This window comes from Melospiza melodia, chromosome 2, assembly GCF_035770615.1.
Source record: "Melospiza melodia melodia isolate bMelMel2 chromosome 2, bMelMel2.pri, whole genome shotgun sequence".
Lineage (NCBI taxonomy): Eukaryota > Metazoa > Chordata > Aves > Passeriformes > Passerellidae > Melospiza > Melospiza melodia.
This window is the reverse complement of record NC_086195.1, coordinates 118,452,508-118,473,366: the sequence shown is the minus strand read 5'-3', so window position 1 is coordinate 118,473,366 and position 20,859 is coordinate 118,452,508. Positions and strand designations below refer to the sequence as shown.

The 20,859-nt window shown below is 39.2% G+C and overlaps 2 protein-coding genes across 7 annotated transcripts in view; one reads left to right on the top strand and one right to left on the bottom strand.

Moving 5' to 3' along the window:
• The window catches only part of LOC134414711 (cohesin subunit SA-2-like), a 58,651-nt gene extending 48,275 nt beyond the window's left edge, over positions 1 to 10,376 (top strand). Inside the window, exons 28-34 of one of the 4 annotated variants that reach the window (XR_010026822.1) lie at positions 1,242 to 1,396; positions 1,499 to 1,627; positions 5,413 to 5,603; positions 6,680 to 6,854; positions 7,798 to 7,882; positions 9,387 to 9,726; positions 9,830 to 10,376. Coding sequence is in view for 3 of the 4 variants with exons in the window: in XM_063149698.1 (XP_063005768.1) it covers positions 1,242 to 1,396; positions 1,499 to 1,627; positions 5,413 to 5,603; positions 6,680 to 6,854; positions 7,798 to 7,882; positions 9,040 to 9,054 (750 nt within the window). In the remaining variant the exon portion in view is untranslated. The other 3 variants (XM_063149697.1, XM_063149698.1, XM_063149696.1) reach the window with 3 other exon arrangements.
• Positions 10,377 to 11,668: 1,292 nt separating this feature from the next.
• Positions 11,669 to 20,859, bottom strand: part of PPP2R3B (protein phosphatase 2 regulatory subunit B''beta) — a 44,553-nt gene continuing 35,362 nt past the window's right edge. For all 3 annotated transcript variants that reach the window (XM_063149699.1, XM_063149700.1, XM_063149701.1), the window contains 8 exons: positions 20,440 to 20,526; positions 19,855 to 20,011; positions 18,422 to 18,470; positions 17,244 to 17,333; positions 16,380 to 16,555; positions 13,868 to 13,986; positions 13,655 to 13,761; positions 11,669 to 12,896 (listed from right to left, as the gene is read on the bottom strand). In XM_063149699.1, coding sequence (XP_063005769.1) covers positions 12,752 to 12,896; positions 13,655 to 13,761; positions 13,868 to 13,986; positions 16,380 to 16,555; positions 17,244 to 17,333; positions 18,422 to 18,470; positions 19,855 to 20,011; positions 20,440 to 20,526 — 930 coding nt within the window. In that variant the 3' untranslated portion in view covers positions 11,669 to 12,751. The remainder of the gene's footprint in view (positions 12,897 to 13,654; positions 13,762 to 13,867; positions 13,987 to 16,379; positions 16,556 to 17,243; positions 17,334 to 18,421; positions 18,471 to 19,854; positions 20,012 to 20,439; positions 20,527 to 20,859) is intronic.

Genomic DNA, 20,859 nt, shown 5'->3' with positions numbered 1-20,859 from the left:
TTTACCTCCCATGCCATAATTATTCAAAATCATTAGAAAACCTAGTGACAGAATTTACTTCCTTTCCTGCACTTTCTCTACGTATATTGTTTTTGCATGTCACAATTAAAACTCCTTTCAAATCATTACCCCTATCTTAAAAGGTTCTTTTGTCCATGATGTTTTTTGGTCATGTTTTTAATCTTCAAGTGCATAGTATATTAGAACTGATGTGAGATTATGAAGTGTTTCTTGGGACATGATGTCTCTTAATAAATGTTAAGGATCTTATGTTGTGTTTTATGGACTACCTTAATTCTTCCTCAGTTTGAGGACCCATGGATGTGCCTGTGTCTGGCCACTCCAACTCCCCCTGTATTTTCAGCTTTTTTTTTTTTTTTTTTTTTCTGGATGAAAGTGGTTTGCAGCTCTTCTGAAGGGTCTCAGTTGCTTGCAGCTGCTGACTGATAGCCAGTTAGCTATTTTAGCAGCTGCTTTTGCCAGCTCTGCCCGTGGCCAGAGCTGCTTCTAGCCTGGAGTCCTGCTGTAATCCAGAGAGCAGGCTCCTCCCGAGGATACTGACACATGAGCTTTGCTTATTTCACACATATTGCCAGGGGCTTAGATCTGTGAACCAGCCCTTGAAATCTGAGCTTAGATGAGTCTAAGCAGCATTTGGCTACATATATTCTGCTGACATAGTCAGGACTTGGCGTTTAGGTATCACATAGACAACAGGCCCTTTTTGGCCTTTGCCTGACCTTGAAAGTTAACAGGTTGACAAGAACAAGCTGCTTCCTTATTCTATTAGAAAAAAAACCCCAAAGCACAGTTAATGGAGCTCAAGATGTGTTTTTGACCTACTCTTACTCTCCGAAATGGGACTATGGTGCTGCCAGACTTGCAGCTTTGTATCTGCACTGTGCTACTCTGAAAGCATCTCAGGCAAATTAGGCCTCTGGAGCTTGGTTCAGAAGCCCCAACAGGAGATGAGGTCAGTGGGACCATCATCTTCAGGAATCAGTTTTTTGTTTATACACATAATATTTTTATTTTTTAGTTTGTGCCTGTCTTAGGAGCACAGCAGTGTGCTTTGTGTCAGTTCCTTGTCGTTGTTCCATGCAGTGCTTCAGAAGCACATGGCTCACCTGCTCTTCTGTGAGGCTTCTCTCTGTGTGAGGTGGCTGTGCCTGTCTCTCTGCCTGGTGCTTTGTTTGCCTGTAGGATTACCTGTGTTTGCTTATCTGAGACTTCTCTTGCAGCTGTTTCAGACACATGCAGAAAGCCAAGACAGCAGTAATGGTGTGGACTTCTCCTCTCCTTCCTTTGCAAACATCAAAGAACTTGCTCGTCGCTTTTCACTAACATTTGGTTGGGACCAAGTGAAATCTAGAGAATCTATAGCCATGATACACAAGTATGTGCCATGTAGCATCATGTTGTCCGTGGTCATTGCTTTTATTAGTTGTCTCTTTTATCTGTTTTATTACTCTGTTCTTTTCTGTTTTTCTTTCAATAGGGAAGGGATTGAATTTGCTTTTCAAGGAGCTACTGGAGTAGATGGAAAATGCTTGCCTCCTAACTTGAGCTTTCTGTTAATCATCAGTGAATTTTCCAACAAGCTGCTGAAGCCAGACAAAAGACTAGTGTAAGTTCAGTTCTCGTATACCATCATACACAGTTTGTGATTTGTGTATCCCTCTACAAAGGACACTTGAACTTCAGCGTGGCAGAATTTGCTCAAGGGCACTTCAGAGAACCTCTGAAAGCAGTCTGCCCTTCAGGCTGTTAGTTTGAGACACACTTGTTGAATTTTGTAGTAGTAGTTATTTCAGATTGTATCTGCAATAAGCATTCTAGATTTTTCTAACACATAGTTGTGGCCACATATGGCAATTCTTCTGAAGGAAAGGCTGTTAATTTGGTGGAAGAGATTTGTGACTTGACTGGTTAGTGGAGTGACAGGAATGCTTTTCTGAACAGAAAAGTAAATCAAAATACTGTGGAAGAAATAATGCAGGGATCATTATTTTGTAATTATCTATTTCCACAGCTTCAGACCTCAATTATGTGAATTCCATGGAACATATTTGGAATAAAAATATATGTGACACTCTTCATTATATAGATATTTAAATCCAAGAATTTTATGTTTACACAGGCATATGCCCTGATCCAGTGGGTCATGTTTTAAATACTTACATTTAATGCTATAAGAGTCATAGCTTTGTTTTTGTATCAGTAGGGTATTATGCACCTGAATGGAGAGATATATGGGTATGTATCTTATTTCCTTCTTCACCTGCCTCAGCTCTGATAATTTTTGAGATGGAAGTAACATTGTTCCTTCTATTTGACCCTTTAGCATTACTTCCTTAGTCAGTGCTGTTCATTTGGATCTGGATCTCTGCACTTCAGAGATACTTCCAGGTATTTCCATTTTTCTGAAAGCACATTTGAAGATGTGGGACAGTAAGACACATCTGCCTTTCTGCATTTCTGAGTAAATCACTCCAGTACACAACAAGAAAAGTTTTACTTTTGAAAGGAAGTCAGCAGAAAGGGAGGAAAGCCAACTGTCACATCTTTCTGAGCTCTGTGTAACTTGCTTGTTCCCATGTCACTTTGTCTTACATTGGAGGAGAACTTCCATGGGAATCATCAACCAGGTTTTATGTAACATGGGTCAAGAATAGTAAATGTCTATTTTCCTGTTACTTCACATGACACAATTTATTAATGATTGCCATCAACACAATTCATTTGAAAAAATTGATTCAAAGCTGGAGTGCAAAATGCAGAAGAAAAGTAGTTAACATATAATGATTGCTGACCCATAATCTATGGATATGGATAACTTCGTTTGCTATTCTTGCATTTTTCTCAGATGAGAATCTTTGAGATCTGCTACTAAAATTGGTTTTCATAGAATCCATAGGACTCAAGGATCATCTAGTCCCAACCCCCTTGCCATGGGGAGGAACACTTTCTACTAGACCAGGTTGCTCAAAGCCTCATCCAGCCTGGCCTTGAACACTTTCAGGGATGGGGAGTGCAGAACTCTCTGGGCAACCTGCTTCAGTGCATCACCACAGTCCCAGTCAGGAAATTCTTCCTAATATCTAATCTAAACTCACACTCAGTTTAAAGCCATTTAAAGCCTTTTAAAGCCTTCTCCTATTTCTACATGCCCTTATAGAAAGTCCCTCTCCAGCTCTCTTTTCATCTCTGTTTAGGTACTAGAAGGTGCTGTAAGTCTTCCCCAGAGCCTTCTCTTCTCCAGGCTGAATAATGCCAACTCCCTCAGCCTTTCTTCATCAGGGAAGTGCTCCAGGCCCCAGTTTGGACAGTTATAACTCTGTCCATTGTTGTCTGTATTTTAAAGAGCTGTAAGCCTCTGTGGTCACACCCATGCAATAAGTAGATTCCTGTTAAACCATCCTTGAAAAACTGTAATTTCATTTACCTCTGGGAGTTGTTTTTAATCAAGCAAGAGGAAAATATTTAATTGTTGATGGGGCAGATCAAAGCTAAATCCTGATATTCGAGGATATATTCTGGAAGTATATTCCTGAATGTATCAGATACATTTGATGCATTCAGGTAGGTGTATTCATGGAGAAGTTTTGTGGAGAATAACAGAACCTAGTAGGGAATGCACTTGACTTCTTACTGCTTTGGGCCTTCCATCTACTGCTTGGAACAAATGGGAAACAATAAAATTTGCTAGAAGGGAAATTGCAATTTATCCACAAGTACGTTCATACTATATTTCTAGAATAGTTTCTATTCTGGGAGGCCATAAGTGCCTTGCAGAGACTGGAGATTATATTTCCTCTTAGAAATATTTAGGTTTAGCTCCATCATAAATTATTGGATGGAATGTTTTAAGTCAACATGAACTTTGAGAAACAAACATCTGGTTATTTTCATTTTTCTTATTAATCATAGGATTGATGTCCAGGTCTATATGTTAACATATGTGAACGTACCTGTAACAGATGAGATACAGAATATGGGCATTTGTTAGAAAGGACTATATTTCAACACCATGGAAGTATATGGACTTTAACCCTCTCCCCTGTAATTGCACAGGCTCTAGCAGTAAAATACCTGGCTTGTCAGTTGCTCTGTGCCACAAAATGCACACAAGAAATGAATTGCTGAATAGCAAGCAGCATGAAGGGCCTGATTCCTGAATCAGTAGGAGTCTTTCCATTGACATTGATAGCAGTTGGATTAGACCCTGAAACTGTAGTTACAATACGTGCTTGTTTGGAACCAACAAATTCCATTACCAGGGTTTCTTGATCCCTGGGGCCCCCAGAGTCCAGGACTCTAATTATTTCAGAGCCAGTGCTTACCCTGACCTCCTCTCAGCACTGGTTTTCTTGTTTTGCAAAGCAAATGAAATGTCTGATATTTTCCAGGCCACTCTCCTAATCAAAAAAAAAAAAAAAAATGTTGCACAGGCTGGTGTTAAAACTGTCACTTCTGGTATTTGCTAAGGTGGGGTCTGTTTTAACAACACTGGGCTTGATTTTAAAGTGATGGACTGTAGCTGAAATGTGGTGAATATCCGGTTTCTAATCCTGAGTCAGACTTTGGTTTTCTTTTCTTATTGTTATTAAGTAGGAATGGGTCAGAAAGACTTTGTTGAAAATGTCCTGTTTTTCAAATAAGAAGTGTTTGAAGATGGCCTTTTTGCTCCAGGAAAGGTGCTAGCTTCACCTGGGATTCAGGAAGGCCCAGTGTCAAATCTCTGGCCTGAATCAGACAGAACAAGGATTTGAGATAATGTTTCCCACATCCCATGTATTGTCAGAGCTATAGAGCAGTTATCTGCTTCTTGCAAACACTTGACATTGTAGTGAGAGAACTGGATTGAGTTTGAGCTGATAATATAGAAAAGTGGTTTAATTGGTTGTTATTTTTTTAAATTTTGACAGAACAGGCATTCATGGTATAAAACCCCCATTGCCTGACCTGTACTGTTTTCTGCACTACTGAATCACAGGGAGCATCTCTTGCCTGGGGTCTTCTTTGTGTTCATGAGGCAGAAAAGGCCACGAGAAGAAATGAATCCTTGGAGAATTTCTGCCCTGTTCAGGTTGCTACTGGCAGCAGCAATTGGCAGACTTTCCCTGCACAGGAAACTCTTTATAGAAGCTGATGTAGTTTTGTAATTTCTGGGGATCTTGTGTTGTTTCTAATGCTAAAAATTCAAGCACCCTTTTAGCTTTGAAGATGTTTGCATTTTAAATAGATAGTTCAGAGATGTCAGGTATTTCACAGAAAAATAGTGCCCTCTCTTCAACAGTTCTGTTTGCACCTTTGGAGAGTAAAGTGAAAACCCTTTCTTGCAATACCTGCCCTAGATATTGAATGGAAGGATAGTGAGTTTCCTTATGCTTGCTTTTGTTTTTGTTCCAGGTACAGTTACTTACAGAGGTACATAACAGAGCCACTGGCCTGCAGAGGAGACAAATGGCAGCCTTTGGTCTGGTACAGAAACTCTTTATTGTCAAATGAAGATGAGGAGAGCTCTGTCCTTGGCAGTTTGGGAGAGTGGCCCCCTGTGGGCTCATCTAAGACATCTTCTTTTAAAAGGAAATTGTCTAATGGTATGAAAACTTCCCAGTTCTTGATCAGCTGTATTTTTTGTCTGTCTGGAAAAACTGCTGTATCTGCTATTTTGCTTAGCTGTAGCAAATTTGCACATGCTAAAATGTATTTAATGTTTTGCATTAGCAGTAGAGTACCATGATGTGTTGGATATTGTGGACTTCCCAGTTTGAAGTGTGGTTTTTGCCTTCAGCTTTGTTGTTGTTACAGGTCCCTTGATCACTCAATAGCAATAGGGTTGGACTGAGGGGAATTCAAGATTATCTGAATTCTGCTGTGTACTAAAATCTGGCATTTGTCTGAGCCACTGAGACTTGGTTGATTGCTTTTAATTGTTAACTTAGGACACTGTTGCTTTAGGCCCTGTAGATAATTGAGACAAGAGAGGTATTTCCAGAAGTTGATTCAGGTCTTCAGGCCAGATTATCTGGGCCAAATCATATTCTAGGGTTTTTCTCTCTGGTGAATTTCTAAGGAGTCTGTAAAATTATACTCCTACCTTAAAGAATTATATTTAGATGAGCTGCATCCAGGCTTTGGCAGCATTTATGGACAGCCCATCTGTAATGAAGTATTCACTGATGGATATGGTGGGACTTAGTTTAAATGTAATAAAGCTATTATGAAAACAATTGCTAATAAACATGCTAAGTGTTATGGACATGTGCAGTAGTATGTGGAGGAAAGGAAATTTTCCCACAGTGTCCTTTAGTTTCTTTCTCATTCTTTCTCATAAATCTTCTTTTCAATAACTTGCCTTCAGAGAGCTTGTTCCTTTGTATCCCCAAAGGCCCTGCTTTCTTGAGCATTACATAGACTCAGCAGTACTGATAGCAGTTATGGACCAGGGCCAAGTTCATAAATCTAGATTGCAAAAATGACCAGTGGGCAAATTAAATGGATTTTCTTTTAAGTGGCTTTTAGCTGTCTCTTTCAATAAAGGAGTGCTTTGCTCCAGATGTCCTTTTGAGCTTGGCCCAATTGTTTCTCTGCTGTGGGGAACATACTGGAAATGTCCATCTCAGGACCTCTGAGGGTGAGGCTGAAGAATGACTGTGTTCACTCTCTGTTGCAGGGTCTGTGCCTGAAACCAGCCAGACTGAAGCAGGAAGCAAAGCCCCAGAACAGCAGTGTGTTTCCCAGCTGTCCTCTGCAGCAGGGAAAAGCAGAAAGAGGCTGAAATCTCAGGAGATGCACTTGCAGGAACGTTTGCCATTCCTTTGTCCAGGAGGGATGCGTAGAAGATACTGGTGAGAGTTTGATGTCTTACAAGCTCCTCCACCTGTTCTGGCATTGACAGTTGGGGTCTCCCTATCCACCTTCTGGTTTTTGTAATACTTCATGAACTCAGGGTGTGTGCTCCTCCTGTCTTATGGGCTGTGTCCCAAGGACAGGTTGTGTTTTTTTGTTTCCCCAGTCCAGTATCTACATCTGCTGCTTTCTCCTGCCACTGTCACAGGGCTTCTGTGCTTTCTTGAAGTACTATCAGGTGTGCAGAGAAAAAGACAAGGATGGAGGAAAGTTCCCTGTCCCACTTCCCATGTCCAGATTGGAGATCTTTGGTGCTGGTTACTCTCTGGCTGTTGCTGCAGCCACACAATAAGTGTTTTCTGCATTTCTGGAAATGAAAGAGGATTCTTGTCTCTGCAGATCTGCTGTTAACCACTGTGTTACCCTGTGGCTTTCTTTTAGAGAAGTGTTGGTGTGCAGCATGCAGACATGCCACAGTGAAACTCCACACAGCTTGGATGTGAGAGAGGTGTTGCAGAAATAGGGAGTCTGGAGTCTACTTTTGAGCAATCAAAGTGCTCAGTTGAAGTATTTTCCTTTAATTCAGTTCATTTATTGAGGTAGTAGGTTAAAAGGTGAAACACAAATCCTGGGAAGATGCATGCTTTTCCAGGTTTTGGGACACTTGCTAAATGAACCTGGAGAATACAAGTAAAGTAGAACAAATTATTAAACATGAAGGTAGCCCCTATTCAAACTAGTGTTTTGTTTCTGAACAGCTTTATTGAAAATTCCTCAGAGCATAACCTGTTTCATACTGGGAAATCCTAGGCCAGTAACTTTAGGCTACCTTACATGGATATCAGCAGCAGATCTTACTATGTGAAATTCCCTGCCATGTGCAGCCTCTGTTATGAGATATCTCAAGACTTAGCTATTTTTTGGTTTGTTTTTCTTTTCCAGCAAAGATGAGGTTAAGACAGAAGATGTCTCTGCGGAGGGTCCAGAAGACACAATTGAAGATGTTGATGTTGTTGGTACAGACCAGGTAATTCTGGCTGGTTTTCCAGCTCTGAGGACAGCTGTAGTTGAGGTGTGTCAGTGTTAGGTCAGAGTCTCCTGGGTAGCCATGCAGCAGCAAAGGGGTTGCTCTTTTGTGACCCTTTTCAGGATGAGAAAAGGAGGATGCCCTCTTCTCTTTCCAGCTGCAACTGTAGTTTCCTCCTTCAGCTCAATCTACATTTTAGAGGCAATCCTTACTGTAGTATCAAGACATCCTTAGGTCGTTTGTAAGGATTGAATGTCACTTAGGATGCATTAAGAGGAGGATCCCCTTTCTTTTTCCCCATACTGTGAAGCTTCCTTGTTAAGAGCCGTTTGCTGCAGTTGCTTCGCTTTACTGACACATTGCAGAGATGGCACTGCTGTGTGGCCTGCAGGGAATATCTGCTTCAGAAATGGTGTTTGCATTGTGCTCTTTGGATTGCAAGACTCAGAATGTGTCTGATCACTGGACAGCCCTGGGCTCTTGCTGGAGTATCCCATGTTTCTTGCCTTTTCCCTGTCACGGCTGTTGGGCAGATTAAATTGTCCCCTAACAAACTGGGGATTTGAAGGGAAGCATGAGAACATTGTGGGCTTGGAGTGGCAACCAGCATAGCCGAGGGCTTGTCTCATGGGCACTGATTGCCTTTGGGATCCAAGTTTGGCAGAGCTGCAGCTGTCTGCCTGGCCTCAGCTCAGCCCTGGACTGGGTCACTGCAGCAGGGAAGGACTTTTAGCCATTTGGGCCAGTGCAGTGCAAGAACTCAGGATGTTGTACAGCAGGGCCTTGTGGAGTGGCTGTACAAGGAAAGGGGTGGAGGGGAGAGAAAGGCCGTGGTTTATCCTGTGCTGCAGCTAATCACAACCCTTCTGCCCCCTAAAGGTTTCTGTGTCAGCCACTACAGGGGGCTGAGCAGTTCCTTCAGGTTTTTCCCTGTTATCTGCACTTCAGAACACAACTCAGTGTTTGGCAGACAGTATTTTTGCAGTGAGTCAGGCAACTCCTTGATTTCCAGTGACTGGTTGTCTGGGATCTAACCACCACATTCGGACTTTGCATGATTTTTGTCTTTTTAAATGAGTTTTTGCTGTAAAGTTCAGCCAATTTTTTTTAACATATGGTGGGCTTAAATTTTTAAAGAGGACTACCTTTTCTTTCAGTTATATGCATGTTAAAATGAGAGAGTTTGGCCCATGTACTTGAAGCAGCTCCTACTGAACACAGATAATGGAAGAATTTAACTCCATGGACAAAGATCAAAGCCATACAGAAATTGCACTACTTGGGCAGTATGGTGCCTTTCCTGTTGTGCCTTTTCTGGGCTTTTTGGGGTATGGAAATGCTTCTTTCCTTTTGTGGAAGCTGTAGCTCTTTATAAGAGCTGGCTCTATGTCTAAGTTGCTGAATGGTTTGATGCTACACTGTTACTCTGATTCCTTATAGGCTCTTAAATGATATTTTCTTCAGAGGAGAGCACTGACTTAATCTCTTTTTTCTTGTGATGTAGGACAGTTAAGACACTGAGAGGATGAACAGAAGTGAAGCACACGCTGTGTTTTTTCTGCAAGTTGTTTAATTCGTCAAACTGAGGTGGCAGGAGACATGGGTCACTTTGTCTCTGTGCCCATGGGCCTCCAGCCAGAACCAGCTTGTAGCACTATGGTTGATTTCTCACCATTGCTGGCTGTGGGCATTACTGAGGTGGCTGCTACAGTTCCAGGGTTGGGCCTTCTGAGCATCTTTACTCAGCTGTATCCTCATCCTTGATGCTGCCTTGGAAAAGCTCACAGCTGCAGGATTGGAATCAGGGTATTGACAAACACTGAATCAAAGACACTGTGAACCAGGTGAGACAAGCTTGTCTGCAGCATGTGAGGCCAGTGCTCTGCTGGCCTGTTTTTTACTGTTTAAGATAACCAAATGGAGATGTGTGTGTTTCCTTGCACCCAGTGCAGGGGAGAAAAGAGCCTGGCCCACCTGTGAGCACTGGGACCTGCTGGCTGATGGCAAGTGCCATTTCCTGCCTGTAAAATGGAAAACCTGGATCAATCATCTGAAAGTATTTCTGAATTCCATTGCTTAGAACAATGTGTTTAGCATCAGGACATGTTCCTGGAAAACCTGTGTGAAGGCTTCAGAGTAACAAAGAAAGAAACAACGGACCAGCTGAGTATTTTCCTCTGGAAATCCTTTGTATAGTGATCATGTGGTGTTTACTTGGAAAAATCCTGGAAAGACAGTGTAAATAGACTGTAAATATGGCCATTCATAAATAGAGGGTTTTTGCATTAAGAATTTGCAAATGATGGTCACTCGAGTGTTTCAGTGGCAGTCGGCTGGGGAGTGGGAGCTGCTTTCACTTACCCTGCTCACTGCTCCCTGGAATTGTACATTGCAGTGATCATATCAGCTTTATTTTTATATATATATATACATATATATATATATATATATTTTGGATTGTAACTATGTAAAATAAACTACAGAACTATTGCTATCCATTAGTACTGAATGTGTAAGTGATACTCCCACACTGTGATGGAGAAAGAATGGCAGCAAATGTGAATGTGTGCTGGCCTTTGCAGTTGTGTTATTCCACAGGCTGAGCAGGGAGTTCCTATGAAGATGGAAGTGAAAGCCATGACTGTTGCCCAGGTATTGAGTACACTGAAGTGGCCACAGTGAAATCCATGATTCTCCTTGTGCATGGTGTGCAGGCTGACACAAGGGAGGTGATTCTCAGGTTCCTCTATGATTCCATCAGTAACTCCCCCTACCTGGACTGGGCTACTGCTGTTTCCCCTCATCCATCTGTGGATGGTTTGTGGATCTAGGCCTAAGGACTCACCAGGCAGGCAGAATACAGCTTGACTAGGAAAACAGTTATACCTGGAACCACATCAAACATATGGATACTTTAATTTCTGTAACAGTGGGATTGGGATGGTAATTACCCTGCAGAGGCAAGGTCCAGTAATCCTCAAACTCATTTTAGGAAAAAGGACTGCTCTGAAAACAGCAGGATACATTCTATTTAGGAAAGGAGGGATTTGGTTAGCACAAGTATAATAGAGAGCAGGATTTAACAGGCACTTCATTAAACACAAAGTGGCAACAACAGCTACAGGCTCTGCAGAAGAGATTGACCCTGCACCATAGTGCTGTGTGACCGATGTGTCACTGCATCCTGGGAAAGCCTGTGGCTGTTTCCTGCCCAGTAACAAGCCCCCTTCTTGAGAAAAGTTTTAAGGTAGGAAAATGCATCTCTTGCAGTGTAACAGATGTTCAGGATCACCTTCTCCAATGCCCGTTGGTCATCCTTTCCCTGAGGGAGCAGAGCATCACAGAAATGCTGTGTATCTTTACTGCTTAAAAGCCCCAAACCATGGGCAGGTTAGTGAAAGGGATCCAGCCAGCCCTGGAGAAATTTGACATAGGTGAGTCTGTATTAAAACTGAAAAAATTAACCAAAATCCTTCAAATGGTATTACAATTACTTGAGTTTCCTTCAGTGAGGTTCACCAGCACTTCAGCAGTGAGTTTCTTGATACACAGGTGTGTAGGTTTGTGCAGGAGGTGGTGTGATGAGTTGAGCACAACAGGTTTCTCCCAGCTGCTCAGCAAATACTCTTTTGGATGAAGAAAAGCCTGCTAGAGGCTGATTGCTTTGCATATGCAGCTTGTTGTAATTACCCAGACTGCATACCTGTGTAACCCATCCTGTGTTGAATGGCTCTTTATTAGCAAGACATGAATTGTGCGAAGTATGTAAAAATTACATCTGTGAAATTACATGTACGAAAATCTTTATTTGAAAATACAAACATGTTTTCTAAACATTTTAAAAGATCTACACTGCAACCAAAAAAATAACTTACATCTTTTTTGTACATTTTTTCCCAACAAAACCTGTTTAACAGTTACGAGTGAGGCAACAATTTCAAGCTGCTGTGACACTGATGAATATCCATGGAATGTGTCAATAGCAAACAAGCAAAGGGGAGGACAGACAAAATCACTGAATGCCCACAACAAATTAGTGCACATCACTGATCAAGTAACATTTATACAAAGGATTAAAAAAAAAAAAAAATTGGTTCCTTCTGCATGAATTAACACACCCATTTTGGATCAAGTATGAACACTCAGACTTCACTGTTAAATAATCTTTTTATGATTAACATCAAAAAACCTGAAGTTTAAAAGGGAAAAATTAAAGTTGGGGCAAACAAGGACTACACAGAAAAGAAAAACAACTTGTCTTGGGTGTTCACTTTAGTGTATTTTACTAATATGCACAGCTTGTCAGACAAAACTCTGCTTGTAAATGAGTGCTGAACTGTGCACTCATTGTCACATCTCTTCCTTACCAAGGCATAAAACCTAAAAGAGGGCTGTCTATGAGCATGAGCACACTGCAGGTGTAAATTGTCTCCTTACCTCCCATACCAGGACAGAAACACCTGTTCACAGGTGAGATGGAGATGGTCAGTGCACCACACATCAGCTTAAAGAGAATTATACAGTTCTCAGTTCTCATAAAAACAGTAGATTACTTTTCTCTTAAGTCAAATATTGTTATTCTTCCAAAAAAGGAATTATGCAACATCTGAAAATAAATATTTTAATCTATTTTACAAACGATAAACTATTGAATAAATACAAAAATCTCATCATTCCATATAAATGCACTTCTTTTGCTTACAAGGTAGTGTAGTGATTAGATATTTTTAGCACAAAACTAAAGAAAGTGTTTCTTTTCCCATTGATATGTTTCAGTGGGGAAAAAAACCCCACTGAAAAGTATCAGTGTGTAGCAGACCTGCTGCAGACTGTCCCTTCTCTTCTGCAAGTGCTGACCATAAGTAACCTCTATTCAAAATCCTCATCATAGCCATATTCATCCAAGTCTACATCAGCCAGATGGGAAGGCATTTCAAAAAATGGTCTTTTCTCCATTTGATACTTTAGAACACTGGCCTTCTGATGGTCTACAGGACTCAGTTCTGCTTCATACCTAGAAGCAGACAGAAAGAAAAAAAAAAAGAAAAAAAAAGAAAAAAAAGAAAATGAAAGAGTCTAACTATGCCAAGAAGTGCCTAAATGTTGGAACACTAACAAGGCAGCTGCAGGAAAAACATACTTCCCAACATTTTATAATAAGCATAACCACAACAGCACCAGGGTTCTGTAATAATTCCCTGAATTTAAGTTAGCTTTCTCTCCTATCACATGCTGAACTTCCCAGTATGAAATGCAGCTCTACTGAAAGAATTCAAAGCACACACTGACACACTGCTCCACTGACCAGGTCCTGGGTTAGAGTGACTCACATTCATGCATGTCTTCCCAACTACTACTGAATTTCATCATGTTTTTACTTAACAGGACTGTGCAGAGAATGAGCTTTAGATACTGCATTTTTGCTCTTTAAAACTGCTTTATAAAGGCATTATGTGCTCATCAGCTGTTCTTTCAGAGAAAGACATAGGACAAAGTAGTTAAATACTAAGACTCCACTGTGCACACTAAAATAGAGCAGCACCTTGAGTTTCTCCCATGAGTTCACCACCGATTTAAACAGAAAACAAAAGTCATCTGAAGGTGCAATTCACCAAGTTATGAATTTAAAAACAAAGGCTTATAAAAAGATGCATATTCTAGAATAAGAGTTTTGGGAAGGAAGTGTTTATTCTTTTTTAAATAAATGATAGTGGTGGTGAGGCTGTATTTTAGTAGAGAGGATTCATATTAACTGTCCTGCTGCATTCTTACCCGTCGTTCCACTGCTCACTTGCTGCCTCTTCTGCTACCAAGATATCATACTCTTCAGCAGCATATTTCTCCCAGTCAGAGACCTCTTGACTTTCACCTTCACCATCCTAAACAATCATGTTGCATGTTAGGCAAAACAGTATTAATTCATTAATATAAACAGTATTAATTGTAAGCATGTAGCTGTAAAGACTCTTAAAGTCTCATACTCACCCGCAACATAGAGAACTGATCCTTCTGTTCATGGTCAAGGTATTTTTCAATGTTGAAAAAAGTATCAAAGAACACATTTGTCAGCTTACATCGCTTTAAATCATGCAGAGTAATTTTTCCTGTAAAGAAGATTATGAGATAAGATTATTAGAGAGAAAATTATTAGATCTCAAAAGTGGAGGAATCAAAAGGTACTTTATCACTACTCAGTCATCACTGCTTAGCAACATTTGTCACTGATCCTCAATGCAATGGGAAAGATGAAAACAGATGAAATACATACCTAGAGATGTGCCCTTCAAAGTGTACAAAATTTGAAACGGTTCAGATTTTTTCCCTTGCTGTGGTTGTCATATCCCACAGCCTGTCAGAATGTTGAAGTGAGATGGAGTCTACATCCCTCAGCTATTAAAAATCATTTAAGGTATTTGTTTAAGCTTCCTCAAAGACAGAAGTCTAGTGAGTTAGCCATTCCTTCCCAAGGAGTGCTGGGGTAGCAGGTAGGAATCTCTTATGGCAGCAGCCCTCTCTCTTCCCTGACTTGAGCAGATAAATGTATGACAGACACGACACTGTGCGACTATGCTTCATACAGATGAATTTTTCATAGAGTCAAGGTCGCCACACTTGTCCAGTCTGATCAATATTTACTACTTGAGAGGAAAGCTAAATGCTCAGAGGTGTTTTGTTTGATTTTTATAGTGTGATACTTTAAAGACTCAAATCAATGGATGTATTAAGCATTAGAAACATTTGTCAGGTTGCTCAGAAATGTTATCCTGTTTCAAAGCTGAATATTGAAGCTTCTGCAGAAAGGCTAAAAAATATGAGATACACAAGGGAAGACAGATGACAATCCGTACAACTCCCCTTTATTGATTCACCTGGAATACAGACAATCTTCCATTGTTAATCAAATAGGAACTAACTGAAGATGTTATGGAATATGAGTTCAATAAAAGCCAGACTTGGAACAGTATTTCCTCAGCATACTGTCCCAGCCTCTAACAAAGTGTAACTCAAGGACATCACAGGGAAGCAAAATCCAAATCCCATTTGTACATGGTTGCCACGCTTGCATCTGTCATGAAGGGCCCCAGTGTGTTCTGCTGGCTCGTCACTGGTGCTGCAGGAGGACACAAATCCCCCGTGGCACCTGTGCCCTATCTGTCAGACCCACACAGATGGCTGGTGCACAGAACCATTTCAAGTGGCAGCAGCTCTCCACAAGCAAGCAAATGATTTGAATCCTAGTTACATAAGCTCCCAGTTAGACTCCTATATTTGGTTCATTGATTTGCTCTCCATTTTCCATTTATTGCAATGGGAGCTTAGACACGCAACACTTGTGTAGATGCCTACCACTGTCTCTCAAACACCAACAAAACAGGAGTAAAATGTACGTAATTAATTCAGGTCTCCAGAAATTCAAGTTTGCTTTTTTGCACACAGAGCATTCTATAGAAAATGTATCACAGTTTAGCCATACTTTATGAAAGTGTCTTCTTTTGTTCCGAAGCTACGAAGTGAAACATCAGTTATGCTGCTAGTTTTTGTATTAGAAAACCAGATTTTTTTCTTAATCCACCTTTTAAACATAATTCAGTTAAAACAAAAAAAACCAAAAAAAAACCAAAAAAAAAATCAACCCTCCTCAACTGGCTTTCATTTTTGTTACCCTGAATAACTCATCTTGGTTGTGTTTGATAGTCTTCTTTTATCATCCTTTAGATGATAAAAGAATATCAAGCTTTATGTTCTAATTTTGAGCCATTTCAATTCTCTCAGCATGCAAAAAATCCCATCTCAATAAATGACAAGTGTCTTAAAAAAATTAAATTTCTTGTAATTTAAATATTCTTAATACTAGAAAGAAAGTGGGCAATAAACCTGACTTACTTGGTTGTCTAACCATAATTGTATTCTTAAGTTTTTCTCAAGTGTAAAAGGTAAACTGAAGTTGTATCAGCTAAAGATGATACCATGTCAAATGCAGGAGAGTAGAATGCAGGTCAAGGAAAGTTCAAATGTGAAAAATAGGCAAAAACTCAGAAAAGTTCATTATTCTGTTAATTTTAATCCCCTTGTCATGAATTTCCTAAGGGTGGGCTTCCAATGTAACCGAAGTCAATACTGGTCTAAGAGACAAACACGGTTTAGAAACTGTTCCCTCCAGAGAAGCTCAAATGAGCACTGGAAGAAGTGAGAAATGGGTGAAAACCATCAAGAGGTTTTCCTGAGAGCCTCACCTCAGCTAGATAGTGACAAGGTTTTACTCAAGGCTAAATGTGGCTACAATCACAAAATGAAAGCTGACAAGGAATTTTAAAGCAGCATATTAAATTTTAGTATGGAAAGAATGCCTGCCTGCTGTTGGATGACCAATCAATTATTAAGCTTTAACAGATGTCAGTGAAAAGAAAACCTCAAGGCATTTTGTTTGTATGACCAACTGAGTGCTCTTAAGACTGCACTAAGTCCAGAGAAACAAGATGGAAAAGGAGTTTATTACCTTCATGTTGTGGCTTTACAAGATCCAGCATCTGGCACAGGCAGTCTTCAAAAGGCAAAGGTTCTATGGCCATGTTTTCTAATTTTTGGCACTGTTCTTCATAAAAATATTCCAATTCATACATAGACAAAGCACCATCACCATCAAGATCCATGCAGCGGAACCAGTATTCAATGCTGGAATTCAGTCATTAACAGCAGAGACAAACTTACTACAGATTTTCAAGAATTCATGTTGCCTGTTTCAAAGGCAAAACTAGATTTAAGAGTACATTCCACTAATCCATGGAAAGTTATTGAACACCAGCTACTGTGGTAAGAGTTGCTGGTATTTGCTACACCATCCATTATTTGAAAACACATGTGTCAATGGGATGTAGGAGAAGACTAAAACACATAGTTTTCCATTAAAAAAGAAAATCAAGGGAGACAATGGAAAATTGAATTGTACATAACAACTTCAGTATTTTGGGCATGTTCCCATATTGAACAAGCTAGTGATATGTCACATGATAGGTTTCTCATCAGTACCATACAGGAGCTGCACAGCTTCCCAGAATCACTGGCATCATGAAACAGCTGCAACATCCTTAACCTGTGGCCCTGTTTATAAATAGGCCACACACAACTTATGAAACAATAACACTGAATTAGCCTCTTAAAAGTCAATAAATTAGACTTCTACAGCTACAGCAGGAGACACTGATAAACACAGATGATGCAAAGAACTGGGCCACTTTTCCACTCATGTTTTTATAGTATAAGCTTCTTCCATTAGAGTTGCAGCTGTTCATCAGTGGTCCCCATTTAAGGACTGGAAAAACAAAATCAGTCTTTATTCCTGCTGAAACAAATTCATTCTTACCTAGTTGGTGTTTTCTTGTCCTCTTCAGATATCAAAAACCAGACAAAATCAGCGTAGCTAATCTTCCCATCTTTTTGTGCTTTTCTACCTCTTGGAGGCCAATGAGGAAAAAGATAGAAAATTTATTTTAGAACACCTAGCTTTTACTAAGCAATATTAAGGATTATTTTCGTTGTTGGTATTAACTATTTACTCCTAAATGATCCAGTGTTCATAAGGTGCTAAATAGTTAACAGAAGAGCCATCTCAAAAATTTTTGATGATATATTATCCACAAGTACAGAGGCTTTTTAGAATTTCTATTCAGGTAGAAGGAATGAGAACTTAAAAGCTTTACAGAACTCCACTAGCTAAAAGTTTTGGAATGAAAATATGAAGATAAAAATTAAACAGAAAGCTTAAGGAAGTAAATGTCCATGGCAAGAACATAATTGTCTGTTTCTACTCTCATAAATGCAGGAACCAAGTAAGTTGCACAGAGTCAACCTGTCTAGTAAAAAGTCAGGTAGGCAGTTCCTAGACATATTACATTTCAAAACATCAAAAAATGAATTTCATTATTAACTTCAAGATGTCTGGAAAAATATGGTATATGTTTTTGTCTTGCCCATGAAACTCAGATAAAGGAGTAAGCTCTAGACATATTCCTGGTAAGTCTCTTATTTCAGCTTTTATTTCTGTTGATTGGTTGCTTTTTATCTCAGATATTGTGCTAGGAAACATTTCAAAAATTAATGAAATGCCATAAATACAAAAGAGGAAGTCAATCCCAAGGGGAGAAATGAAGAATGACTGTCAAAAATGTGAACTAACTCAACTGGAGGCATTCTTGTAAATTTATTGATGCAATAAGCATTGATTTTACAATTAGTACTTAAAAGCTCAGTTCTCCTCGCACATTTTATAGGTTTGAGGGATGGAAAAAGAATGATTTCTTCCTTCTTCATTCCCATCATACAATACCCAGTGGCCTGTGTTCATATGGGTAAAGAGAGTGAAGAACTTGAACCATACCAAACGTTCCAAGACCACTCTAGTACTACTAGAATTTAAACTACAAATCTCATCTTGAAATTCACTGCTCCTTTGTGAGGGGAGTCATCTTTTTCCCTTGGAATACCACTGAATTTAACAAGCAAAAATGAAATGGGATTTAGACCAGCATACAAAACAAGTACCTTGTTACTGCTCCTGAGAAGATGCGTTCTATCATCCTATTTGAAATTGCTGTGAAGAAAAGTTTGAAACAAAGTCAACTCTATGCAAGTTATTTTTGCATGTATCCTGTTGTTGAAAAGTTTACTGGAACTCTCCTCTTACATACACAGATCAGTGAGAATGATCAGGGGTAGTGCTCACTAATCCCTTTAAGTCCTTTTAGAGAGGATCACTTAACACAAAGCCTCCAAAGCAAAACTACAACCACCCAGCTTTGAATTCAAACTTAATGCAGAAATAGTAATCAAATTGCAATACAAGTAATAAAATTGGCTGATTAATAAAACTGTATTTCCCACTTCTTTGACAAGTAAATCATGTTTTCCAGTGGCAGTAAGTTTTACATGACTTTGGCAAAGAGCCAAACCAGAACTGGCACGATCACACATAATAAACATACCTTACTGATTCTGACAGGGGTCTATTTTTGACATGGTTTTGATCCGTGCTTCTATTTTGAAACCATTTCAGGGATTTTACAGACATGTCTGAACTAAGCACTACTTTTGTAAAGGATATTCAATTTATCCTTAAGAATCTGCAAAATTAAATTGCAGGTGGCACTGCAATTATTAGTTGTGTGTATTAGTTGTGCTTTCTTCCTAAAATGTACTAACTTAACAGAGCAGCCACTCAAATGAAAGCAGTTTTCCTTTCTCACTGTCCTAAAGCACAGTCAAACTTTAGTAGGCAAATTTTGAGAAGCAATCAGAATTGTGTTTATCCTTTTTAATGTGGGATAATACTCCATAATCACTTTGTGCTTAGGTAAGCTTTCCAGTCCTGAAAGGAACACTATGAAGGTGGACACAAGGATCTGAAAAGAGCCCCAACAGTTCCATACAAGCCACAAGAATATTTAAAATAGAAACAAGCATGCAAGACTACAGAATCACAGTCAATGCATATTGTACATGCAGCAAACGTAAACTTGCTAACTAGTGCTTAACAGTATTAAAGCAAAACACACTGCAGCTGAGTTAGCAAAACTCCAAATAAGCCAAGTACCTGAAGGTATGTTTGCCTTTTCTACTCTTTCCATATCTTGCCATAAAAGTAATGCTACTTGAGTAATATCAGTAAAATGGATTTTGTCCAAGATAACAACCCAAAATTTCCAAATAAAACCATTTATAATACACCAACACATAAGTGATATTTGCCCTACTTCTTTATCAAGATCAGAATTCAAATTCAGAATTTTCCTCAAATCTGGTATTTGTAGATGCAAAGTAGCATCACAGATGACTTGTCCTGCTTTAGTTCACTGAGTCAGCAGGACCAGCTACACCAACAGACTCATGAAACTCTCCCTGGCATCAAACCACTTCCTCAGCTCAAAGTTTACAGGTCATTTAATACATGTAAACAAAAGGTGCTTCATTTGTCATACCATAATCATTATGTCGAGCTAAATCCTTCCGATCAATATAGAGGTCATGGTCTGTGTCCAGCTCCCAAAATTTGCAATAGATAACATAAAAATGTTCATATGAGAAGTATTCTGTCAGCTGGTTAATATCAGCTTCCTCTTCCAATAATGCCACATTCTATTATCAGAAGGACAAACAGAACATATTAAAGAGTTTGTAAGACATTTATTTTTTGAATGGTCTGAGTTCTCATAACTAAGTTAATATATAATGCTATTTCAGTGGAACAATTTTTGTTTTCAGGGACAATGCACACCATACAGTGTGACAGCAAAACTGAACACGTGGCAGAAAATGAATGCATTCACAAAAGAATGAACAGATCAGACCAACTTCTGCTACACACATTTACATGTATACAGCTCCAGATAGAAAAAGTTACATTTAAACATATTCTAATGTATGAGAATTAATGCAATTGGGTCTTCATTACTTTTTGGAAAAGGAAGAAATGCTATTTATGTTACTCCCTTAAGCCTTTAGTTAATTCAGTTTTTTAAAACTTCCAGAAATATCTGTCTTGCAAAATTTTAGATATTACAAACCTGCAAAAAATTGCTTTTCCTGAGTTCATTACAAGTTATTTTCCCAGACCAGGACCTATTTACTGTATAAAATATTCTCTGTATGACCTGCAAAAAAGAGAAAATGGAAAGAAACTTTAGCTATGGTAATTAAATACCCATCCAAATATTTCTCAAAGATGTTTTAGTACAGCTGCATTAGAGAGCTCCATGTTTCCCATATTTCTATTGTTCTCATTAGTTAGAACTTCTCTTGTGTCATATTATCCACTATTCAAATAATTTCTAAATCTATATCTAAACTCATCTAGATGAGTTTTATTTCAATGCTGCAGTACCTATATCTCACTCAGTAATGTTGCAGAATATTATGTGCTATCCAAAATATGTATATTGGTGATTTTACTACCTCAAGTCTCCCAGATCTACAGGATACAATCA